Here is a 27,450-nt window from a genome sequence, read left to right as displayed (position 1 = left end):
TTCTTATTTGGGCAAAACTCATAATCTTATTATCTTCTTAACACTCATGTTAGAAAAAAATTCACCCCCCGTATAGTGTGTGCCATTAGAGAGATTAGCGTTGTAGGGCCAAGCCGTTTTTTGAACCAGGCTGTAAACATGTTTATTAATGCTGCAAAGATCGTCTCTTTCCCATTCATATCTATGTGGTTTCCAGTGTTTCTGCAGCCAGCCTCAAGCGGATTTCCGATGTATTGCAGTTTATATCACTTCCGCATTGGCTTTATCGTTTGAGACCGGAGTTTGCCGCTTGATTTGAACTTCACTTTGTAAACAAACATTGTAACATTGTAAACATCAGCTCATCATAAGTGATTGCCTTAGGACAAGTATTCTAATGGTAAGACTAGCTAGTCCTTGGGAGGTACCATCTCTCTCCATTTAGGTTTCCCACCACCCAGTGACATCACAAGGAGAAGGAACGTTTGTCTGGGGAAATGTTTCTGGGGACCTCTTATTCGTGGCACCCCCCGTGCATCTCATCCAATCAGCAACCTCCAGTCTCAATCTATGAAGCCCATGCGGAAGTGTTATTAAATGCAATTCATCGAGAATCCGTTTGGGGCTGGCTGCAGAAACACCGGAAACCACATAGAAAAAAGACGATCTTTGCAGCACTAATAAACATGTTTACTGCCTGGTTCAAAAATCAGCTTGGCTCTACGTAGCTAATTTCTCTATCGGCACACACTGTACGGGGGTCAATTTTTTTCAAACACGACTGTTCAGACGATATTAAGATTCAGAGTTTTTGCCCAAATAAGGACATGACTGACTTGACTCCCCGGATGGGAACACATAGCTGTTGGCTAGGAGGCTCAAACTCTGCCCCTTTACGTCCGTCCGTGATTGCGTGAACGTGGAAATCATAGGGCCCTTCACTCTGTTACACATATTTCATTTGGGGGGAAAGAGCTGATTGCCAAAGCACAGACCATGAGGTTTAAAATAAAGACATAGCTCAAGAATAGCACTACAAATTGTAACTGTATGGCAGCAGCCTGTGTTTAAGGTTTCAGCCTGCTCTGACTAAATTTACAGACACTCGCCTTTTGCTGTTGATTACAGCTGCTTATCCGTGTGGAAGAGGCTGCCACTGATACCCTGTGTTTCCTGACAGCACAGGGAACTGTCTTTTCATCTGGCTGTCCCCCTTAAATTCATAGCCAGATGAGTCATTTACTGGGGAGAGTCAAGGTTTATTCAACCGAGTCCAAACGACAAGAAACCTGTAAAAGAAAATGAGGAAGAAGCGGATCAGTAGCTCCTCTAAACAGAGTGCTCCCTTTAGACTTCTAGTATGTAAAAAAATGCAGCATATGTGCATAACTTGAGCTCACTCATGTACGACACCGTGGCAGCAGCGGCAGCAGCACGGCTCATTTCAAACAAAAGAGGCCTTTGTAGGAGGCTGAAATTGTCTAAGCTTCTAGGTAATCAAGAAAGATTAAAAGGATGATGATACACATGTGCACCATCCCTCATCTTCAGTAGACTCGAATCATTTAATTGATGTGGGCCCACTGTCCGACATGAATTAGGGCAGCTGTAATGCGGCGTAAAGAATCGAGGAGGTGGGGGAAATGAACATGTGACAGCGTCCACTCACCCCTCGGGAGCTACTCCATAATCCAGAGGCAGTGACTAATTGCGTGCTTCTGGGTTTGTCAGTATTTCAGAATGCTCACATTTTTTACCCAGCAATCAGCTTTGGGGCACGGCAAAATTGCCCTCTAATAGTCTGAGGTCTTCACAATAGAGGGAGTCAACAAACAGGCACTGTTTTCTGCACTGAGTCTCTGTTATATATAGTTCATGCTTTGGAGCCTGGTTCTCATGATCGTTCAAAACAAAGACAGAGAAAAGAGAAAGAGTCGATGGTTCATTGTGGCATGAGTTTGATGAGACAGAGCGGGCTTTTGTCAGCTCACTTCGCTGTCAATAATGTTGGCGGGAGACGCAACCCAGAAAAGAAAAGTTGAGCAGTTGAAGAGGTTTGCAGTCTAAGTGAGGTCAACAGGTGCAAGCACAGCTAAGTGATAACTTCGCATTCACACAACTGGAAAAAATAAGCCGATGAATGGTTACAACGAGTGCTGAATAGCACATTAATCAATTTGAAGAACCTTGCATTGAAGGCATCTTGAAAATGTTTGCACTATCCATTTCCTTGATATCTGTCTGGCATTTTCAGAGGCGTTGACCCACTGGTGGAGAGCGTTGCCTTTTTAAGGGGGGTGGGGACTCGTTTATTGAGTTGATTCATCGCACAGGGATAATCTCTGGTCCAATAAACCATCAGGACTCAGGCAAAGCTACCGCCTCCGATCACAGCCAAAAGAGATCGACACCAGGGAATTAGACACTCCTCTCTAATGTGACAGGCAGAGGTGTAAGTCTCTTTGACAGGATGGCACTCTAGGGCAGAGGGAACATAGTATAAACAGTGAGCACCCATTAGCTGTTGCCAAGGTAATTCTGTGAAGAGTACACATTTTAACCACCCTCATAGTTGAACACTCGTCTCTCCACTGCCACTTTTCATGACCTTTAGCCACATAACTAATCCAGCTCTTCAGAAATCAAGTATGAAACAGTGACTAAAAGCTAACCTGAGGTGAACTTTCGACGCTTTTGGCTGCTCTGTATTCAGGGCCACACCGAGCATCTCTCAGAGTCAACATCCACAGAATTCATATTAAAATGGGGCTGGCCCCCTTAGCGTTCCCTCAGAGCTATCAAAGCGGATATTTGATATTGGTCGAACAAGATTTTATCACAGCCCTCCAAAGATTTTGCATGTTTTTTTATGTCTTTTTGTGTACTGCGGAGAGTTTGGAATTTTCTGAATGCATGAAAAGGCTGCACAGAAATTCTAATAACACAAGTCTAAAGAAAGCTGATAGTCAAGATTCAAGAAGGCATTATTGCCAAGTAAGCTTGCACACACAAGAAATTTGACTTGGCGAATGGAACACTGGTACTTAACAACAAACAGTACTGACAATAAATATAGAAACCTAAACATAAATCCAAAAATTCTAAATACAAATAAAAATACTATCTGTGCAAAGAAAGGTATAGAAGTACTTTTAAAGACATGAAATAAGTTAGCTTAGCCTAAGCCAGAGTGCACATGTAGTAGATAAAATATGTTACGGACTAAATTACAATATTGCACATGTTTATGAGGTATTGCACCAGAAATCAAAGTATTGCACATGTATATAATGTATCACATGAGTCTTTAGTGATTTAAAGTACGATTGTTCATGAGGGTCTCATATATTGAGACTTATGCCTTATGTCATCTTCTGACTGTTTTCGTCATGTTATCATTTGTTTGTTGAAATTAACATTGTTGATGAAAACTGGTCCAAACCACGCCCATGGCTGTTAATGTGGTATTAATGGGCTGCTACCTGTGCAGCTGGCATCGTAGCCTACGTGATGGAGGGAGGATGGAGGGAAAAAAAAAAGAGCGTCACTGCCCATAATAACTCGATTTTGATCAACAGCGACCATAAACACACTCTTCAGGCTCGTTTTGAAACTGCGACATCACACCGTGCATCCAGCAAAACTCACAGAAAAGCATTTCAGACAGCCTCCTTCCACTCTGTCTCAACATCAACCCCCTTTTCAGGACGAGCGAGGTTTCAAAGTGTGAGAATAATGTAAGGATTTAACATTATAGCGACTGGCAGACCTACGTAGAGTAGAGCACGGTGCTAATGCTGTAATTCACACGCTACAGCAGCTGCAGAATGAAACACAGCAGATCATATCACACAGACTGTTTCAGCTGGAGAGGAAAAGTATGTCCGAGAACTTAACTGCACTTGTCGTAGATGCACCGAGCAGCCCCCCTGTCTCTGTCAGCCCCCCTGTCAGGCTACAAACACGGACGGGATGGAGGGAAAAATGGCCTATTGTGTGTTTATTGTACGCGGTGTGTCTTTAAAAGTATCTATTCCTCGTGTTTAAACGATGATTGTTCAGAGTAAGTGCGACAGAGCAGGGTTTAGCGTGGAAGAACTCCTGCAGAAAGTGAGTGAGAGCAGGAGAAAGTGAAGTTGTGTTAGCTTGTGTTTTTACCTCAGTAGAGCCGTGTCGCCTTGTCTGCTCACCACACTTTCCACCGAGGAATAGTCCACAGTCTGTCCAGCGGGCAAACAGGACGGCAGAAAGCAGCACAGGCTGAGAATTATCGCAGTAAGCCACTGACCAGAAACACAAGCATCCTGCACCGCGATCATTATGTCCATCACAGCTGGGGGGTTTTGTTGCCGCTTCTCCCAAGTCTTCTTCCAAAAAAAAAAGAAGAGGAGCGTGTAATGTTCGCTACAAAAAAGAAAAAGAAACCTTCTTTTTATTCCCACACTTTCCCTCCTCGGAGCCCCGTGAATAAATGCCTCCTCCGTATAGTTTCCCAGGTTTGTTTAGCTGGATGTAGAGCCCACTGCGCGGTGTGGAAGTGTATACTCTCCAGTGGCTCGCACACCATCTAGTGAGGAAACGCGATGTAAAATGGGAGCAGACCTAGAAGCAGACAACCCCCAGGCTCTGATCCTGTTGCCATGCGGCCGTTTCCCGGGCAACACGTTCCCAGTGGCTCGTGCTGGAGCAGTAAAACCGGAAGGTATTGATGGAACCCAAGACCAAACCCAGGACCAGACCCAGGACCAATTAAAGATATTGACCGTAGATCAACCCCCCAATTTATCCCAGAGAAGAAAGTGAATGAGTGCGGGAGCGTTTGGAAATGGAGCTTATACACTGTGACGCAGGCAGTGGTGGACAAAGTACACAGCTTCATTACTTCAGTCAAGTATAGATCCTCCATATCAAATATTACTCCAATACAAGTGAAAGGTTCTCTGTCAAATTATTACTTGAGTTAAAGTACTGGAGTACTTGCTTTTAAAAAATACTTCAGTATTCAAAGTGCTTTCAAAAATATCTAAAAACGTTGTATTTTCACAAAGCATGAGTGCAGGCAAGAATACATAGGAGAACATTCGCTTCATATAATAAAGTTTATTTATAAACTTGAGTTATTATTACTTGAGTTAAAGTACTGGAGTAGGCTACTTGCTTTTAAAAATACTTAGTATTCAAAGTGCTTTTAAAAATATCTAAAAACTTTGTATTTTCACAAAGCATGAGTGCAGGCAAGAATACATAGGAGAACATTTGCTTAATATAATAAAGTTTATTTATAAACTTGAGTTATTATTACTTGAGTTAAAGTACTGGAGTAGGCTACTTGCTTTTAGAAATACTTCAGTATTCAAAGTGCTTTTAAAAATATCTAAAAACTTTGTATTTTCACAAAGCATGAGTGCAGGTAAGAATACGGGTACATTTGCTTAATATAATAAATAAAGTTTATTTATAAAGCACTTATCAAAACAGACGTTACAAAGTGCTTTACATCATAAAAAACCCACAATAAAGAGAACAAAGCATGGGGGGGTATATGGGCTGGCAAGACAATTTAAGAGGAACAGCTGAAAAAAAGAGTATAAAGAGAAACTACTAAGCAATTAAAACAATAAAACAATTAAAATTAGTAGAACAAATAAAACAATAAGTGAATATAAGAAACCCATGATTAAAAGTAGATTTAAAGTAAATGTAACATCGTGGATAAAACAATATTACAGGAAGGCCTTTCGATAAAAATATGTTTTCAGCTGTGATTTTAAAAGATGATACTTACATCATGTTAATTTATAAACCTTGAAATCTCTAAAAACTATACCATGGAATAAAAACAGCAACTAAGTTACTCCAAGCACAGACAACTTAGTTTAAAATGTTCATCTGGAATGAAACAAATGTTACCTAGCTCAACACACTTTCTCAGGTTGGACAGTGAATTTTTGTATGTTTGGGCAGAGTGGGAAACAGGGAGAACATTTCAAAAAACCTCTAACACGGGCTGAAGATATGGCCATGGGTGCTCAGGTGGATAATTATAGCCATCATTACCACCTCTACATGAACTGCCTGATCTGAGTGAAATTTGCTCTGTGTTTGCTCCACGTTCAACCGTGGAGACGCACGATATACAGGTATGACTAAACCACTGAGACAAACAGAACTACACAAACACATTTTACAGTCTTAGGGATCAGATTTCAGAAAAGAGAAGGACATTTATGAGCTTACTTGAAGCAAAAGTAGTGAGTAACAAGAGCATTGATAGAAATGTAGTGGAGTAAAAAGTACAATAATTGTCTTCTGAATGTAGTGGAGAAAAAGTAATGAGTTCCCCCAAAAAATAATACTCAAGTAAAGTACAGATACTCAAAAAATTTACTTAAGTACAGTACTCAAGTAAATTTACTTTTTTACTGCCCACCACTGGACACATGTGTATCCCAGGAAAACTCTGGAAAATATTTCAGACCAGTAGCCTACTCCAAATACTTTGAAGGCATTATCATAGGTCCCCTTTAGGGAGATCTTAGGAATATTACAGTGATATTTCATTGAGCCAGGGAAATTGGGGCAAGTGTGCAATATCCTACACACGCGCGGAGAGAGAGAGAGAGAGAGAGAATCGGGGGACTTGCAAAGTTTGTTTTACAACATTTACCCTTTGCATTGTGCCACATAAGCCGTTTTACATACATGATACTTCACAGACTGTACAGCCGGGACCATGGAATTGACGTACATGTGAAGAAATGTATGCATTGGGATAAATCCCTTAAGATGTGCCATTTCGTTTTAGAGGGGGTCCCAGACAGACAATGACAAAAATAGAAAACAGTACAATACAAAATATACAACAAAACATGAATCCTTCTAAATAAAAACAAACAAACAAACAAAAACAAAACAAAAAACACGGACAGTTAGACAATCAACAGACTTGACTACAGCAACAACAAAACAGGGGTTAGTACAACATTAAAAAAGGTACAATCGACAAGAGAAAAATAAAACAAAATTCAATAAACCAAAGGAGAATTGATTAAACACGCACAAAATAATAATAATGATAACAATACAAATAATAATAATAATAAAAATAATATTAATAATACTAATACTACTACTATTACGACTACTACTAATAATATGAATAACAATAATAATATCAATAATAATAATAATAATAATAATATCAATAATAATTATAATAATAATAATAATAATAAACATCATAAAAAATTAATGAATCAAGTATGGGGGGGGGGGCAAGTATGCAATATCCTACACACACTGACACACGCAAAGAGAGAGAGAAACAGGACTTGCAAAGTTTGTTTTACAAAATTTACCATCTCCATTGTGCCACATAAGCCGTTTCATATACACAATACTTCACAGACAGTACAGCCGTGACCATGGAATTGACTTACATTTATTATAAGTAACATGCTGGCATGGTGCCATTAAGTTATTGCAGATGATACATTAATTATTGTGAACATAACAACAGCCAATCTTCATCTAGAAAAAACATGAGTTAAATCTAACTCCAGTTCAACTTTGAGATTTGTTATGATTAATGTAACTAATAGATTGATTAAAGCTGGGGTTGGTAGTCTTGGAAAACTAGCATGAATTTGAATGTAGCATTTTCTCAGGACTCCGTCTAACCCCTTCCCCTCTGAGCTCCTTTAAAGGTGACATATCACGCTTTTTTCATCAATATATATTGGTCTAAGAGGTCCCCAAAACATGTCTTTAAAGTTTATGCTCAAAAACACTTTGAAATCAGATTTTGGCATGCCTGAAAATCCCTCTTCTTCAGCAGTCCTCAGAACACTCTGTTTTCCCTTTGACCACGCCCCCTCCGGAAGTGGATGTGCCTCGGCTCTCCAACACGTTGATCTAATGTTTACATGTTGGCTGAATATATACGGCTGCTCAGAGATCACGTTACTTCAACCCTCTGAATCTGATCCAGAATCTGATCCTGACGGAGAGGCGCCTGTAGCTGGACCTTTCTGAAGGATTGGTCATAGATTTAGTGTTTCTTGTTGTTTTATTTATCAGTATGTAGACGTGTGTCTTGGTACACAGCTACGAACATGTAGCTATGTGGCTATGCTAACTAGCGCTAGCACTTATCCATGATAAAGAAAAATCATCCACTAGATCTTCAAATCTGCAGGCCTGGGGAGTAAAACCGACCTCTGCCAGAAAGGCAGCAGGACCTTTTATGAAGGATTGGTCACAGATTTAGTGTTTCTTGTTGTTTTATTTGTCAGTATGTCGACGTGTGTCTTGGTACACAGCTACAGCTACAGCTACAGCTACAGCTACAGCTATGAACATGTAGCTATGTGGCTATGCTAATTAGCGCTAGCACTTATCCATGACAAATAAAAATCATCCACTAGATCTTTAAATCTGCAGACGTGGGGAGTAAAACCGACCTCTGCCAGAAAGGCAGCGGGACCTTTTCTGAAGGATTGGTCACAGATTCTGTGTTTCTTGTTGTTTTATTTGTCAGTATGTAGATGTGTGTCTTGCTACACAGCTACAGCTACGACATGTAGCTATGTAGCTATACTAACTAGCGCTAGCACTTATCCATGATAAATAAAAATCATCCACTAGATCTTCAAATCTGCAGACGTGGGGAGTAAAACCGACCTTTGTGTTTATTAAGACAACTAGCATGCCTCCCTCCTAAGCTCCTTCTTAGCACACATGTGTGCAGGTAATGAAAAACGGGGGAGGGATTCAGTATTATTTTATACAGTCTATGGGCTGAACAAGCTCCGAGCTCTGACTCCATGACAGACCGGATATTGTTGTTACGTAACAAAAACACGGAAGTCTGAAACGGCTCGTTTCACACACATTTACAGAAAGGTGTAGAAATCAAAACAGGGGCAGAATGGATTTTTTTCATTCTCAGGGGGTTTGTAGACATGCCAGGGACACATATTTCAGGTAAAGAACCATTAAAAAGTCAATTTTGCATGATATGTCACCTTTAAAACGACACCCCCGCTTGCATGCACGAGTGCCACTGATTCTCGACCATATGATGGTGACTGATTCAAAACCGGTCCTCACCAAAACATTATCATAGTGAAAGTTAAAAACACAAACAAACATGGCTGTTGTTAGTACTCACAACTGTCATGCTAGCATTATCCAGTTGTACCGGTGACACGATATCAGGAGAAAAGTTATAACACATATAATACTGTAACAGCTCTGCTGTGTGTTACACGTGTTCATTGTAGATGTTCTTAATTCCTACAGTTTTGACAGTTAGTGAAGGCATCAGGAAGGGGCGGGGGTGTTAGAGAGGGTGCGAGCGGGAGAGAGGAGAGAAGAGGAGAAGTTTTTCATTCATTCAAACATTGATTGTTGCTTTGTTGGTTGGCGTGATCATGGCCGACAGTGACCGGTTATTAAAGCTCAACGTGTTCACGAATCGGCTCGTCATCACTACAGCGTCCGGACGGACGGCCGCTACGATACATATACATTTTCTGTAGGACTTACTAAATGTCATTAATTCCTTTGCTTGTCAGAGCCCCCGCGGTGAGAGCTTTTTAGACTCTGATCCGGACTACAGTCCTGAGCAAAGCACCTCATTGGGTCAGAGGGGACAGGCCCGAGGTTGAGCGAGAGGGGCAGTCAGTAGAGGCAGGGGAAGCAGAGTCAGGGGACGGGGAGTGCACCCTGGGGAAATGTACACGCAGGAGGCGGGCAGAACGGCAGGATGGGATTTGATTGGTTTAAAAGTTTGGGACCCAAAAACGGTGATTGGTTGGTGTTTTCCCAGGTTTACTCCTGCTGTAGATAGCAGCTCTTTTTTGCTCTTTTCTAGGAACACATTATGTATTGATTACCATCAAGTATAACAAAAAGTGTAATCACCAATCTAAATCTGACTACCAACCCCAGCTTTAAGTAAAAATTGCAAAGAGAAGAATATTTTCCTATTGTTTTTTTTCACTAGTGTAAAACCTGCATAGCGGTGTTCCAGATTAATCGATTTTTCACAGTTTTGATTTTATATCCCATATAAAAAGTTTCCCTTTTTTTCTCCCCTTAAAGTCAGTATTGCACTCTTCTCCATACCTACTTTTATTTTTTTCAAGAGGATCAATATAGTCTCATGATATCTTATCTTCGAATCTTATCTCACAGACCACAAAGCCAGGGTTGCGAGGTGTGATGTTATCAGGATATGATGTCTGGAGCTACTCTGTTGAAATTAAAAAGGGCGAGCGTCTTTGAACCCCCCAACACGTTGCCTCACTTTTCACACAGAAACCAGCCTCAGACTATTGCCTTACTTTCTGGTTACACCAGAAAAAAGAGGCTTACTCCTCCATAACTGCATTCTGGATGCTGCAAGAGCTGCCTTCCTTTCATTGGATATTATTTATACGGGAGATATTGTTTATTGAAGGGGTATGAGGGTGAAGAAGTTTGGGCACATTTCTGTTTGCAGGCCGAGCTGTGACTGAGTGCCAGGAAGCTGCTTTCCAGAGGTTACAGGGGACGTTTCTCTTTGTCGGGAATGAGTCAACAAGCAATGTTCCATGACAAGCAGCATCAAAAGAGAGGGTGTGAAAAGTTCATCTAGACAAACACAAATATAATTTAGCACAACTGAAGCTCCCTCTGCCGTTAATAGCTGTGATAATACCATCAATACTTCTATTCTGCTCCTGTGTCAGAGGTGTTTTGGCTGAAACAGTGACAATTTTTCCATCCTTGTCTTGTCAGTCACATCTTTTTTTTTCCCTCTCCCTGAGCCCTTCAAGTTACCTCAGAAAATGAACCTTCCCATGCATGAAAGCCATAATTACTGTGACTCCAGTTAGTGCTAGTACCCCATGCAGAGAGGGGGGTAGGAGAAGAGTGGCAGCCTCTAATATTCAACTCATAATAACCTCAAGAATTATGAACACTATGATAGAGATCAGGCACTGGACTATCATAACGTCTGAGCTGTTTTTAAAGTAATGGATACCTCAGACGTTTCTACACTGTTTTCATAACCAGCTGTCTTTTCACAGCTACAGTGAAATCAATGCATGCAATTCACTTTAATGGGGAAGGAATGAAGTGACTTAAAAAAAATGTTTTTTTTTTTCTCTTGAGGAGGACGTTTCCCTGGGAGGTCTAAATATACTTCACAGTGTTATCGGCATCTTTAAAAGCAAAGCATAAAACCGAGAAGAATGGCCTTATTTGTTTGTCACTTTTAGTGGTTATGGAGACTAGCTGCAGCATTTAAACTGTGGTTATTGTCCCAATTGTCTGTTAATGTTGTGGCAAGACCCACTGAAGCATATGCTGCCTTATTTTGACTCCTCTGAGTGAATGATTATCTTGAACCTAAGATCCCCTTTTCATCATCTGCTGTCTTATTGCATGGTGTTGCAGTGTTTTGTTCAGCTTAACACACCACATCAGCCTCAGTTTATGGGACTAATTTAACATGAGTAATGCAAGGTATTGAAGCTTATTGTTTCCTAAAGCAGGTAAGTGCATGGCCATTTTTCTGTAATAGTGATTTGGTTGGCTATTATGATAATGGATGACATCCTGCCGGGAAGTGTGCCAATCGATCACAGCAAACACCTAAATACCAATGCTGAGCACTTTCACTGAATGCATCCCTGCAGCCTGGGACATAAAGGGGATCTGTGAGAGAAATGTAGGGAAAATTCATCTCCTATTCAAAGGATATTTATTTTATCTATATACTAAAAAAAAAAGAGTTGTTGTAAGGTCCCATATAATGAAAAACCCATTTTCCTTGCTTAAACAGATATACTTAGTCATCCCCCAACCTATGAACCTTCAGAATGTGGAAGCAATAAAGCCTCTAAATTGTTTCTGTATCCCACCAGGAAAACAAGACCATTTGATATTGCTCCTGTGGTGATGTAACGCCAGGAATGATTTGCATCCCCTTCCAATCCCTTGAGCAATTACACATATCATTCCTGTGCCATTGTGGTTCTGCGTCAAGGTGTCAAGATGTCAAAAGTTAGAGCAAGACATGTCAACAACTCTGCTGTTGGTTGCAAAAACTAATACAAATGTCTATAATCTGTCCAAGCACCAGAGAGCTGAAGAAAACAGGGTTGCAGGGTTTTTTTCAACAACATGCCAGCCACAGTTACATCTTTACCACCAATTCAACAACAGCAGACGTGCCGTCAGCAAGTGTTGCCACTTTTTTGGGAAAATATTCATGGTTTATTACAAGAAACAGTGAGGTTGGTACTAGTGTTACTTCATCTGGAATACCTGCAACGTTTATTTTGGTGTTTTTCCGCCTTTGCATCCATCTGCACTGGTCTAAGTCCTTCCCATGCAGACTACATTCAGGCAGCCAATCAGTGCAGTGCCAAATTGCTATAACATCCCCACCCACTCATGCTTTGTGGAGATCTTGTTCTCCATAATAGACATATTGGAACACAGAAACTGAGATCTTACTCGGAGGGTTGAATCACACTATTTTTGCAACTGAATTCAAAACGTTGCTTAAAAGTCAACTAGGACATGTTACAAGCAACTTAAAATGTACATAGGACCTTTAGTCAATGGCCACTAGAACAACCTTTTAACCACTATGTTAAAAGCTGAAAATTTATTTATTTTCAATTATGTTTCAAAATTATTATATATGTATTCATTACAGAGCAAATTGGCATAATAAGCTGGTTTGATTTTTTATGGCATTACTATGTAATGTATCAATGTATGTTGTCCCAGTAACTACACTGACTGAAGAACTTATTCAGATCCTTTGGTTCAAAACAAGCTATTTTATCGGACTTACCTTAGCATTTGTAAGATAACATCTACTATTTCAGACTTTAACCAACATATATAGAGATTACTATCTACATTCCTTATCAGAAGTGACACTGAGGTTACTGAAGCTCTTCCACAACTTTTTATCAGCAGCCACTGCTGGTCAGGAGGTTGCACCAGAGTGGCTTCTTTCCTGCACTGATGCCTTAAAAAATAAAGTTGATAAGACTCCAGCGGGGCCACATTAATTTAAAAGAATTTAAACCACCAGACAAAGTCATGCACAGACAAGAAATTAATTATGTTTGGCTGACATTTCAATTAAAGAGAATCAAATGAGTCAAGGTTTTAGAAGGCACTAGCACAACACCTTAGATTGAAGTTTTCTGAAGGCTCTTATATGATAGCATTTGCATTGTAGCAGAGAACTACAGCAAAGAGTGCTCTGAATATGTACGCCCACCTTAAGCAAATTCAGAAACTTCAACATCTCAGCTATGACATTCAACTTTAAAAATAGACTGACCTGACTTTCTTGGATGAACAAAAAAAAAGCCTTGATGCCTTTCTTTTGCCCTGGGTTCTTCACATAAGAAATTCCATTATGGTACAGTTCAACTACTGCCACTTGTCTGAGGAGAGAGTAATGTATTACATTCCTCAAACTGTACCATACTGTCAAAGTCCAAATGCACAACATAGAGCGGACAAAACACATTTTGAATGAACTATAGAGTTTGATATATGTAGCCCTGCAGCAGTGATTTATTTTGAGCCTTTCTTTGCTTTGCTTTCCTGTACTGCCCATGAGAGACAAAACCTCCAACCCTTATGAGTCGCAACTGATTTGTACTTTCAGACAACACCTACAGCATCTCATACATGGTGGATGGTTCAAAAGCTCTCTTGAATCATTAAATATAGCAAGTTACTGATCTTTGAGCTCCAGGAGCGACGTTTACTGTGAACTTTCTTTAGGATTTGCAGCACAGGCAGACAAGTGAAATTAAAAGAGGGAGGGAGTGAAAAGTTCATCTTGTCACAGAATATGTGGAGTATAGGCAGCGCTGAGACTTTACTGACATCTTTATAGGACATGGTGGAGTTCCTTGTTCATTCTCATTGCTTAAATGTGGAGCAGCTGTCTGAAACAGTTGAGTGCCCAGTTGGCTGGATGTAGAGTGGTCCGCTGTGTATCAAGTTTGCTTTAGGCTACATAATAATGAGACTCTGGGAACCAACAGAGGATGAAGCCACATGAAACCATCATAATACTAAACTGGTTATTTACTGGTCGTAAACGGCCAAATGTGTTATTTCTAAGAATGCAACATAGCACTTTGCTTTGCACTTATAATTCCATCACTCCCAAATAAACAACAATGACTTTAAGATGTTAAAAGTGTAAAGGAATAAAAATAAGACAGACCAGATGTGATGAAATAACGGTCATGTACCATTAAACACATGGTTAAAAGCATTGCCAAATGGCTCTTTCACTTTTTTTGCAGATGATACCTACATGTACTTCTGAAACTGGTTTATTCCAGATTTAGCTTAAAGCCTCTAGGCATATATCATTATCAGATTATAGCTGATGGGTTTTGAGACCAATTTATCAGAGTGTGGTGGGAAGCTGCAGTAGTTAATTATGTTGCTGCTTGTGGGGGTCACTAAAACAAGTACACAACATAATGCTGACCTTATGCCCCTTATACTGCACAACACACCTACTTCTTTTTAGCTGGGGCAGCATATGGAGTCCTCATTTTATCACCTGACACATCCAGAGTCCACTTTACAGTCTCCTAAAAGGTCAGTTTTTGGACTCCACCACCTCCTAGCTACTTTTCATGAGAAGACTATTTTGCAGTGTTATTTTTTTCCTGTATTCCTCAGATAAAAATATATTTCTGTTTTATTTGGCCCATCTAACTGACTTTATTGTAATGAAGATATGGCGTATGTGCAGAGCACTGCAAGTATAAACCACCTCACCTCAGTGTGTGGGAAAGAAAAGTGTAACGCTGTCTTCCTGCTCCCAAGGTTTTCTTTTATTGTGTTCCATTCAAACAGCAGCCACAGGCAAACCAGCAGCTCCTGTTTGTTTTCTTTGATTGTGTGAGCTAGCATGGCAAAGCCCCCCTCTGTATATACCAAAAAGTTTTTCTTATACCAGATAAATGTGTTGTGCATCCACCAAGATTAAACTCTTTGAATCACAGTTACTTCAAGACACATTCTTAAGTACAAGTTCCGAATAAAGTGAGTTGCAATTTTCCCTCTGTTGAGGAGAAGGTGTTCAACACAAGATGCTTGCGGAGAATACAATATGTTTAACACAAGGCTGATACCAGTTTGAATACAAATCATATCTTACTTCAAGTAACTCCTGAGGTGCTACAGGGTAAAAAAAAAAAAAAGAAAAGAAAAGAAAAAAAAAGAAAAGAAAAAGTGGTTCTGCTGTTTTTAAATCAAAAACTAAACAAGTTGTAGTTACCTTGAATGCCAACTCAGTTAGTTTTACTCTTCAAGTTGCTGTCCTGCTGATTCCCTTTGTAGATGCTGGTAAACTTAGGAGTGCAATTTTCTACTAGCACATACTGTATGTTGGGGACTAGTATATGTAAGGCAGGGTGTCTGAATAGCAGGATAGAGCACAGACAGAGTGAGCACTTGCCTTACCCTCGGAGGGTTCCTCACCTATAGCAACGCACTTGTTTTTAAAAGAATATATTTTCTAAACAAGACTAAAGAAATAGCCAAACTTTATGTTCAAAATGTTCTTTGTCCCTCACTGGCTTCAAACAGTGTCGTAACTGTGATCTGCTCAGTTTTTTCATCATGTCTCTTTAATGTAGTCAATTTTTCGGTCCTAGCCAACAGCATATTGTGTTATTTAACCTGTTCTATGTTTAATCCACACTTTTCTTACATCTCTACCTGTCTTCTTCCTGCAGATTGAGTCTGTGATCAGAACAGTGTCCCTTGAAATGGTTTGTTTTTCTTAGCAACAGTCTGCTACAAAGAAATCACAGACGTTGAAATACTGTAATTAGCCAGGAAGAATCAAGTATTCAAAGCAGCCTGTAATAAAAGACTATAAGAACTAAAACATTTATTTCTCATTAGTGTGCCACTAGTAGTGCAGGAATACTTAGACCTCCCTTTTGTGCCACCATCTTAGTCATAATCACAAGAAAGAATGTTCAACAATGTAAGAAGAATCTTGGCCTTGAGAACAGTTCCTATTATGAAAAGATGAGCAAAATACTGACTGGAAGTGGAGGGGTTCTTGTCTCACCCTGAACTTATTAACATTAAACTGAACATTTCCATTGAAGGTAAAGTCACATGAGGTGAACAGAACGACTGCAAGAATATTTATGTTGACACGTCTCTCCTCATTCAGCTCTCCTGCTTCCCGGGGCTTTGCAGTTGACACACCTTTAAACATAAATGGAGGCCAGCTTCATAACTTTTAACACTGATGCTATAATCACTAGCACTTATGGTTTAAGTTACTTTGATGCTATCGCCAACTTAGAGATACACTCACCAGCTCTGCTGCTGTTGCCTGGACTGCAGGTCAGGATCTTGCTCCACTTTTTCCTGTCAGAGATGGCTGGAGTCCTGTTGCTCCTCAGGCTGTGCTCACAACTGTGCCCAGTTACTGTCATTATTTCCCTGCCAGAGACAGACACTAGCGTTTTTGCAATAACGTTTACCAAATGAGAATGCTAAGAGAAACAAATGCGTTTGCCACAGTGTCAACAGACACATTTGAAATGTGTAGGACTCCTTTCCAGCACATTAATCTGAAATGACTTGTTGCCCCTGGCATTGCTTTTGCTGTTAAGAACCGACTACTAATTTCATGGGGTGTAGACTGATCAGGCTCAAGTATTTCCCCCAATCGGCAATGAGCACGGACATTAACCTGTGACTGTTTGAAAAAAAACAATGAATTTCTTTATCTTCATTTCTTAAGTATTAAAAAATTATGTCTCAAGTTCATGTTTTCTTAATTTTGTCACAGAAAGAGCCAAAATGTCATCAGGAAATTTAATTTATTGGGAATTAATCTTGAAGCCAAGTTAGATGTGACCTTTTAAGGTATTCAAAACAACAACCCAGGTCATTAAAGATAATCACTTCATATGGAGCCTTTTTTTTAAGAGAGAGGGTATCAAGCTTAATCACAAGCCAGCAAAGGTCAAATCAGAGGTGTTAAGCTCTTGAAAAGAATATAGAAAATTATATTGAAAGAGGCCAGATCTATACTTACAAACCATCAGAATTAATTAATATTACTAAGAATGTAAAAGGAATTCAGTTCTGCCTGTGATTATTTGAATGAAAAATGAAGGTGATATGGGGGTCTAAGTTTAAATACAGCCTGTGCAGGGAGTGAAATGAGCAAGGAAAAATATTATCACCAGAGGGAGATTTTTTTCTCATTCGGTTACAGACAGGAAAAGATATCTCTTTTCATTACAGAGCTCAGGGTGATTCTGGTAATGTAAGAAGCATGGTGGTGAAAAAAATATTTTTAAAAAGAGATGTCATTTTACGTCAGATAGAAATGATGACCAAAAGTCTAAATTCTGTAAGTCTTGGACTAGATCTAATCCTCAGTGATTGTTACATGCAAATGTACGCTTCACTGGCCTTTGGCTGGTTTCACTGCTCAGCCATTTGGATTCAGTTTCATCCTTTTGAAGCTCAGAGAATGTATTGGTTTCAATGAGGGATTGTCAAGAGGCTGTTCTTTTTGGTACAAAAGCATGACCTTCACACCAGAATACAGGAAGTTCATTTTACATCTCATTGAGGGTTGAGTTTTAGAGGCGTGCAGCTCCCCTGCAGACAGCTGTCATAGAAAACTGGGATCTTCATAGCAGGGTTTAATCTGTCTGACCTTCTGGCACAGAGAAATAGATTACCTACCGCACCTCCAGAGCCCCCGCTCTAACTACCTGCACTGCCTTATGCATACCAAAAAGGACATCAGAGAGGCTACTCATTAGCAGCTTTGTGTACATCATTAGACCTTTTTTGTGTTTTATCAATATGAGAAACAATGGGGTTTGTCTGTGTTCTTCAAAAACAAGAACATTTGATTACTGGATGAGCTTGTGTGCTTTATAACAATTGCTAATCATATCCAAATAGAGCAGAAGAACTCCTCTGAGTAATTTTGAAAAGAGGAAAGCGTTCAAAACAAAATTTGTAACTATGTCCGTCTAGCTGTGCTTTTGTTCTTAGTTCATACACAGAAAAAAAAGTTACCCTAAAAATTCAGTAGACACAACCCCAATTCCCAAAATGTTTGGACACAACATAAAGTTGAGAAAAATAGATTTTGATGGTTTTCAAATAATTGATACCCTATATTTACTTGAAAATAATGCAAAGACAACATAATCATGTTGTAACTGAACATTGTATTTGTTTATGAAAAATGTAGGATCAATTCAAATTTGACTCTGGCAACACATTTCAAAAAAGTTGGGGCAGGGACAAAACAACTGTAAAAAAGTCATGTCATGTTAAAAAAAAAACACCTAGAGGACATGTCCCAAGCAATTAGGTTAAATTGCCATAAGTTAGTAACATGATATGCAGTATAAAAATTTAATTTCAGACAGGCTGAGTTCCTTAGAGGTGAAGATGCAAAGAGGTTACCCACTCTGTAAGAGACTGTGTGAGCAAACTGTTTCAGAATAATATGCCTCATTGTGAAATTGCAAAGAATTTGGGGATTGTATCACCTTCAGAATATATCTTTTCAGGCAGCACTGCATTAACCAAATATGACTCTGCATTGGAAATCACTGCATGGGCTCAAAGTCACTTCCAAGAGTGGACCAAGCCCATTTCAGATGGATTAAGGCAAAGTTGAAAACTGTTCTCTGGTCTGACTCTCAAGATTCTTTTTGGAAATCCCAGAAACCACATCCTTCACTCCAAAGAGGAGAGGGTCCACTCAGCTTGTTATCAGAGCACAGGTCAAAAGCCAGCATCTGTGATGGTATTTGGATCCAAAGTGCCAATGTTATGAGGAGCTTACACGTCTGGAAAGGCACCATTAATACTGACAAATATACAGTTTTGGAGCAACATATACTGCCATCTAGACAATGATTTTTTCAGGAATGCCAAACCCCATTCTGTGGATATTACAACAGCATGGCTCCGTAGTAAGAAAACCTTTGGTGCATCATGACCAAAAACTACAACAAACGAGTCCTTGCCTGAAATGTCGAGCAGCTCAAATCCCATATTGGGGACAACCATTCCAGATTTCAAGAGTGTTGTTAAAAGAAGAGTAAATGCAGCACAATGGTAAACATACATCTGTATAAATTTTTTTGAATGAGTTAGTCATTTAAAATGAGCATATATGTTTCATAATGCAATAGATCTTTTCACTTTCACAATTGTATATGTTGTCTTTGTGCAATTTTCTATTTAATATAGGGTTTTAATGATTTGAAAACTATCTAATTTTGGTTCCCCAATTTTTGGGGACTTTGAGTTGTATTTTAAAAAGTCGCCAACTAATATCTAAACAGCCATCAAGTTATATTTCAAGGTGAATAACCACAGTTTCTAAAAAGAGATTTGATTAAACAGCTCAATATGCCAGCTGGTATGATAAACAAAAGTCTATAATTGAATAAGAAAGCTATAACCTTGTCTACCCAGACACAAAGAGAACCATCAGCATCCTCGCTCATTAACAGATGAATGCATGTTGAGGGGGAATACAAAAAGAACAAATGATGTGAATAAATAGCTCAGATAGAAAACAACACCTAATGCTTTGACTTTTCTTTACTCCTTCTCAGTATCCCTGCACATGCAACCTCAGGAGAACAACGGATGTGTCATATTTTACCTAGAATTGGTTAGATTGGAAGATTCAGGGAGAAATAATGAGAAGTGATACTGCAAAGCTTTGCTGGAGATGAAAAGCCTGGGGGTATCGTGAGCGCTCTAAAAATGCAGTGTATAGTCTCCAGATTGGATGAGCCTTATATTCATGGCAAGCATATAAAATCCAATTTATTTGACTGCTACCAGCCCCCATGTGTGCTTTATTGGAAGGCTGACCCTGACTTGGCCAAAGACAAACAAAGCCACTGTGTATTGTTCACCTTTTGCATCTAAATACAAAGGGGACTGAAACAAGCTATTACAGTTTTATACCTCCCATATAGCAGAAGTTGTCTTTTATACACCCTGTGTTTACCCTTTACTTGACAGTGATAAAATCCCAGGCTATTTTGTTCCAAAATGATGCAAGAGACAGAACAGGAACATTCGAATACAACAACATAAATAACTATCCAAACTGAAGAGATCCAAGCGATTTTGTTACCAGCTTCGCTCTTTGGTCACAAATGTGGTTTTTACGTTGTTTTGACTCCAGCACAAGCTCGAGTTCCTCTTTCATTTCCCCATGGTTGACAACCCCAGGAACCCTCTGCGGGATGGTGAGGATAGAGGTGAACGTGTCAGTGTGAAATGAAATGCTCTCTATCTCCTGAGGGACGTCCCTGCTCTATGTGGCGCGCCACTCAAGGAGAAATAACACTGCAGCGCACACGGATTTGTGGTTCAACCTGTGTGAAAATACGGACATTTGACTGTGAAGTGTAATAATGTCTGTGTGCTGGGAAGAAGATTGAAGTAGACATGTTTGAGTGTAGTTAACTTATTGTTCCATCTGTCTTTGGGTGTGATTCAACACCAGATTATATCGCTAATCCCTGATCACTGATAGTAGATGAGGCTTAATCCTTGAAGAATTTGATTGAAGCATCCTGAGTGAACATATCTGCTGGATACAATGCTTGACAGGAGAGGATGAGATTAAATATGGTTGTCAACTGATTGAAATCATCACTCATGGTAACATAAGCATGACTTTTTAATCAGACATAACAGAAATTTTCTTATTGGAGGCTTGGAATTTAACAGCTTTAAGACATTTTCCCTCACTACGGTATGGTTTGTAAATTGACCTGTCATTTGTTTCTGTAGCTCAGTTGGTGCCACAGTTTCATTGTTCCAGTTGCTATGCCTGCCCAAATTCATATTTTCAAGCAGCTTGCAGTGATTCAAAGGCCAATTAACCAGTCAATGTAATAAGATTTTTAAAACAACGAGTCCTTGACTAGTAGCAGAAAGAATACCTAGACAATAGCTATGTTTGCATGGACTACAAATAACAGCCTGATCAGAATGAAGATGATTCAAGTGAACACTGTCAGTTATAGAGTCGGGACAATTTTGGTCAAAATTTCACTCCTATTGAGAGGGGTAGTTTATGCCTTCTGTTATTCGGATCAATAGTGACATAAACACTTAAAAAAATTATTTTGTACTGGTTGCCGTAAAATTATTCGTATTCCTCATGTCTGCCCCACGTGAGAGGGCAAGTTTCTGCTTTTGTTTATTACTGGAATGGATGGACACATTTTGGTAGGTATCACATCTTGTCTGTAAAAGTAAAATTTAAATACAGACATCCAAAGCCACAGATGCTAGAGAAGAGAATTACATATCTGGAGGAATGCAGCAACAGCAGTGTTTATTTATTTTTTTACTTTATCTGTAACACATTATGTACAACTGGCTCATTGGCAGCAGTGTTTGTAACCAACATGAACAGGTGGAAGGAAGAGTTTCTTCTTCTGCAATTTTCAGCACATTTGACACATTTTGCAGAACAACTCTGCACATGTCAAAATGGTTTTATTTATATTTAATGTTTGAGGCATGTACATGTACGCTTTACCTCCACCATCTTTAATTAGAGTGATTGTAATCAGTTGCAGAAAGATTGCACATGTAACCAAAGTTATTGAATATAACCTAAATAAAGATAAAGACATCTGAAAGTAAATCATGGGGATCAAGGGAGAACATTTTTATATAGGCCAAAAAAAAAGGGTCAACTCATTTCTTAACACCATTAATGGGCAGCACATATGTAATTCACATATGTCTCATATCTATGGTCTTTTCCAAGTTTTATTTAAATCTATTTTTGGTTATTCTAGTTTTTAGTTCCAGGTTATTTGGTATCGTATTGCCTATTGTCTCATGTCACCTCATCTTGGTTTTAGTTTTCCTGGTGTTGTTTTTCAGTTTAAATTACCTAAGTGTTTTGTTGGAGTTCATGTTTTCCTTGGGTGAATATTTTTACCTATAATCCTAAATAAACTTTTTTTTTTTAATCTATTTTGTATACTGTTGTGTCTATGTAATAATCCCTTTGTGTATTCCTTTGGTCTAGAGTTGGTTTTCAAGTGTTTCCTATTTTATTTTGTAGTATTATCTCCCACTGTGTTTTACTTCCTGTGTTTTCCCTCCTATGTGATTGTGTGTCCTGCATAGACATATAAAGAGTAGATGCCGCATCGACCGCTACTACCTATTGGCGCTGAAGAGCCATGGGGCCGCCATCTTGGTCCGGTCACCCGCTCCACTCATCAATCATAACTCGCTGAATACTAAACTGATGTTCATGCGTTTTTGTTCTGGAAACATCATACATGTAGGTATGATACAGGACACATGGTTCGGCATATTTTAATATTCATAGTGGGCTTAACAGTAAAAGAATATTCTGATATGTGATATATGTGATGTATGATAGGTATTTTGCTGCACAGTGCTCTGGCATGTTGAAGTCTCAGCTGCTTCAGTTTACATTTACAGGTCGGATCATGGGTAGGATGACCGGACCAAGATGGCAGCCGTTTTTCTTGCACCCCAGCAGCCAATGCGGCGTCTACTCTTTATATGTATATTGTGTCCCGCCCTTGTTGTCTTCACCTGTGCCTTGTGGACCCAGCTGCATCTCTGCTAAATGATATTGTAACATCTCATTACTCTTTACAAAGGGTATATTTAGTCTCTGTTTCCTCTCTTGTGTCAGTTCATCATCAAACCTGTCTGTGTCTCTGTGGTTTTCCTTGTTATTCTTTCTTGTTTCAATTTTAGAATTTTTCATTTGACTGTCTGGATTTTGTTGGACATTTTCAGTAAGCGTCTTTGTTTTCCCTTCTTCAGTCTCTTTTATTTGATCAGCACACAAGACAATGTCATTTTAGTAAAAATCTTCACACATGTCTCTGCTGTGTTCATTTTATTTTAGTATTCTCTTGAATAGCCTTTTCTGTGTTATTCACAAAGCTCTAATTAAAGCTACACCGCACCTTAGCACGTGGCAATCTAACAGTTCCAATTTACAATTGCAAAGCAGCCATTGGCTGATCACTGTTTAAGGGAGGGATGCAGCACACATCCAAGTCTCCTCCACCACCACTGTGAAAACTGATGAGCTCCTTTTATTTGGGATAAAAGCATTCACTAAATGAACAGGATGATACATTAGCAGTGTTGATTATTATGATATTTCGTTAATGTCATACTAATTACAAATTCACACTTTGCATAAAGGCCATTAGTATTCAAGTAAACAACTTTCACAGGAACACATTCTACACATATGTTTTTAAAATTGTCCTTTCAAAACACTACTGAGTGGTTTTAAATCATGACAAGAAATTAATATTTAAGTAATCTGAAACACAATATTTCCATTAGGACTAATTGTTCTACTGCTTGCTCATAATTCACAGTGCTTTTCATTAGTGCCATAAATAACTGCAAGAGAAGAAGCTGTTGTTTTTTCAAATGTTACCACATTTAAGACAATACAGTTTATTTTCATTTCCTGGCTTTTCTGGAAGTTTTATCCTTCAGTAACTTGATTTTTACAACAGTGAAAAGCCAGTTTTCTTCAGCTGAAAAGTAATACAGTTTTGCAGTCTAACCACACATTACTCCTTAAACGAGGAGCCTCCTTATCTGAATGCTCACACCGCTTCTTTGTGCTACTATTTCAAGTCTTTCTCTGCCAACTGTCAGCTTTTTTTGTTGCCTAAGGCAATTATATCTTTAATTGAACCTGTTCAGTGTTTAATTGGACACCTTTTCCTCATCATATAACATTATTCACAATTTTATAAATATTTTTTAACTCTGTCAGGCACACAAAGACACCCTCGAAATTACCCAGCCACCTACTGGAGAATGTGACGGGAGCAGAATCAGACAGCTCTGATTGGTTTCAAATGGTTGGAAATAGCTTGAAGTAAATATGTGTTATAAGAAATTTTAATGAGAGCAAATTCTACTGTTGTGATGTTTTTATGTCAATCACTTTACAGCCATTCTTACTTCAGAAAAAGCACTTCAAATAAGTTTGGCTAAGAGGCAGAATCTGAAAACTCATTTAGGCATCATTGTACGCCTCAAGACCAGATGTTTAAAGGCAACTAATTTCTTATTGTTGAAATGGAAATCTGAATTCTAATTAACCCTTGTGACGGAGCGGCACCGTCACTGAACGGAGCGCAGTGTGCGCAGAGACACACTGGCACACACACACACACACACACACACACACACACACACACACAACTTTCCTTCCCGTCAGTTTCCCTCTTCTCACCCACTCCAGCAGTCCGCTGTGCCTCTCCGTTACGTAGCGTCGCCGGGGGTGCACACCTGAAGGCCTATTGTTTTATTACGCATACACTCAGCACTCAAACATCACAGCACACATTGCATCACCTACCGCCTGGGTGCGGGGAATCCGTGGAAACGGAACGTCCCGTTTCCGCGTATTAACTATGGGGGGCGAAAAGTGCCACATGGGTGTGGAAATAAATTGTTTGTTTGTTGGTATATTTTACCCCCTGAAAAAGTAGTTAAGGGTAAGGTAAAGTACTGCCAAAGATTGTGATAAATATATTGTTGTTGGGGTTTGTATTATTGTTTGTTTTACAGTTGTATTAATTGTTAGAAAGTAATGTTTGTAGAAATCATTTGATAATTAGTGACGCCCAGTGGGAGGAGTCAACAATATATAACAGGGCTGTGTTGAGTTCCCTCAGGGCAGTTTGTCTTTCGCCTGGTAAGAGAAGGAGGTGTCTTCTTGAGCAGTGTCTGTCCACTGACCCTGTTTTTGATTGTTTCTTTTGTAAATAGTCTTTTGAGTTTTTGTTCTTTGTAAATATATTGCACTGTGGCCGGCACCAATAAATAATCACTTCAATTTTCCGACTACGCCTATGTGTTTTTCGAAACGTGAGTTAATGAGAAGAGAACCTCGCTACAACCCTGATGTTAGAAAGATTAAAAAAAACACTCAAAAGTGTTCTCCATTTATTCAACACAGCTTCACACAGGATCATATCGTTTTTGAGTAAAAGATTTCAAATTGGTTAGTGGAGTGTGGCTAACCTTAGCACCAACAGCCTTTGGTCCCCCTTACAAGTTTAGCTGACATTGATGGTAACGCATTGCTTCAGTCAAGTGGTTATATACCAGTTTTAACCACACAGCCTCCAACTTTATCCTCATTCTGTCGATCAAACACCGTTACGCTGCAAGATGCCATCTGTCATCTTTGCTTGTTTATATTCAGGTAGTAGGCCGTTATGGCATTATGATAGTAGCCAATGTGTGACATCTTTCACAATATATTAGACCGACATTTTGGGCACACCATAATAAAAATATTAACAACTCATTTAAAAAAGAGAGGGTGACAACGCTTTATATGTTAATTTCTGTTTGGGGCATTTTCCCCTTATTAGATATAATAGCTGAAGAGAAACAGGAAGGTAGAGATGGGGGAAGACATGCAACAAATGGTCAAGCCCAGGAGCCAAACCAGTGACCCCTAGGAAAAGGGCTACAGCCTCTGAACATGGAGCGCATGTTTAAAACGCTAGGCCAACAGTGCCCCAACATTTAATATTTGACTATTTGTGTAAATCCCTCCCAAAGACCGCTCCACTAAAAATCAGCCACTATCACTTAAATTTGCCGCAGTAATAACATGGTTCAACACAAAGAATTGCCCATTGGCCAGGTCTGTACAAAGTTACCAAAAATTGGCCAACAATTATAATACACAGGTGGCTTACGGCCACACAGCAACAGTTTATAAGAGGCCTGGGCATGAAGGAGGCAGAATTCCAGTACTGTATACTTAAAGAACTTACTTTTTCTAGTACCCATGTTCTCGTTCTGTCATGTGGATGGGGAAAAAAAGCCATTTCAAACATGCACACTTACATTTGTTTCACCAAAAATGTACCTCCTTTACCACCTTAACCAAGACCTGAGTTATACTTACGCATCGAATCGACAGGGTAGGCCTTTCCACAGGTCTGCGTAGCTCCCGTACCTCCGCAGAGTCCTATGCACGTGGAGGCACCCCCTCTAAATTGTAACTATGCATCGAATTGTCGCAGACTGCAAGCCCTGTGATTGGTCCCCATCGGCCATGTATTTCATCTCCTCCGACGTCTCCTGTCCATTCTTCCCTGTTATCATTGCTGAATGATAAACAGCAACATGTATCAGTTGTAAATTAACATAATAGGCTCCGAATCGCTCTGAAAAAGTAAGCAGTGAACGTAGCCGGAAAAAGGCAGCCCGACTGTCAGAGAGACCACACTGCCCTCAGGCGTTTATTGCTGTGCGTTACGAAATCATAGACACACAAGTATGTAGTGCTCACGTTCGGGTCAACCACTGCTGCGTAGGGTCGTTGCAGAGGTATAAACCAGCCTTTAGTGACCAATGGCAAGCATTTCGCTACACAATGAGCCTACTCATTGTGTATTTACGTCTTCCCTGAGTCCAGCATGCAGAAAGGTCAAAGGTCAGTTCAGCTTCAGAGTAGCACACATGGAGCTGACAACACCTTTTCTCAGATGTGTGCTATGAGCTGTTCAGTGAAATTTTAAGTCAGAATCCTCCACTTTTAAAGTATATCTTCTGTGTTTATTTCTCTCTCATCAGCTTTACATAAACAACATCTTTAAATATTTCAGGAAAGCATAAAAATATACACTGTTTTGTCTGAACTACAGCTGGCTTCATGTGCTGCCTGATGTTACAGAGCCTGAAACTGCAGGAGTGGAATTTGCAAACAGAATGTGTGGGGAGTGCACAAGTAAATAATTGTCTTTTCATTAGCTGCAGTGCTGTTGTTACTCGCATTATAGTTCGATAATTTACTTTTATGATTAAAGAAAACAAAGCAGTAGCAGCTTTGTCTCAAGAAAAAGAAACTTAATTTGACTGCCAGTAAAAATCAATGACCAAATAATGTTAAATTACAGAGATGAAATCGAGGTAAGGGGACACAGAAAGAGATAAAAAATGAAAAATTGATTGCAAAGCAGCAAATTATTGTACACTGCTACAGGGAGAATAACTAACAGTATGTGTAGATGAGAGTTCCTTCATGTGGTCAACCTTTAACATGAGTTCATCTCTCATACTGAAAGATATTTATCCTCTCTACAAGCCAAACATGGTTTCACAGGATGAATAATTCAAAGAAATCCTCTTCAAGATCGAGTTATGCTTCAGTGTAATTGCTTTGAAAGGGAAGGCTTCACTGAGCTATGCCTGGGCCTTGACAGTTTATGAATTCAAAGTAGCCTGTCATCACATTTCTACATCTCTATTGCTGTTTGGCGGATCAGGAGGTTAAACATTTAATGAGTGTCACATCAATAAGCACCCGAA

The 27,450-nt window shown here is 39.4% G+C and overlaps 1 protein-coding gene and 1 long non-coding RNA gene across 8 annotated transcripts in view; both read right to left on the bottom strand.

The window, feature by feature from the left end:
- negr1 (neuronal growth regulator 1) overlaps positions 1-27,450 on the bottom strand; it is a 240,512-nt gene that overhangs the window by 180,048 nt on the left and 33,014 nt on the right. Inside the window, exon 1 of one of the 6 annotated variants that reach the window (XM_034706741.1) lies at positions 4,138-4,800. The exons of 1 other annotated variant lie outside the window; for it this stretch is intronic. In XM_034706741.1, the coding sequence (XP_034562632.1) occupies positions 4,138-4,307 (170 nt within the window). In that variant the 5' untranslated portion in view covers positions 4,308-4,800. Of the gene's footprint in view, positions 1-4,137; positions 4,801-27,450 lie in introns of those variants that run through there. 4 more of the 6 variants (XM_034706724.1, XM_034706732.1, XM_034706756.1 and 1 more) reach the window with 4 other exon arrangements.
- LOC117829190 lies at positions 15,644-24,530 on the bottom strand. 2 transcript variants are annotated; one of them, XR_004634568.1, is made up of 3 exons: positions 24,476-24,530; positions 16,373-16,500; positions 15,644-16,260 (listed from the first exon to the last, which is right to left on the bottom strand). It is a non-coding gene; the product is annotated as an uncharacterized LOC117829190 (long non-coding RNA). The 2 variants fall into 2 exon arrangements; XR_004634571.1 differs by lacking the exon at positions 24,476-24,530 and adding an exon at positions 24,350-24,449.

This window comes from Notolabrus celidotus, chromosome 2, assembly GCF_009762535.1.
Source record: "Notolabrus celidotus isolate fNotCel1 chromosome 2, fNotCel1.pri, whole genome shotgun sequence".
In the NCBI taxonomy this organism is placed as follows: domain Eukaryota; kingdom Metazoa; phylum Chordata; class Actinopteri; order Labriformes; family Labridae; genus Notolabrus; species Notolabrus celidotus.
Note: the sequence above shows the minus strand (reverse complement) of the source record. Positions and strands in the feature narration are given on the sequence as shown.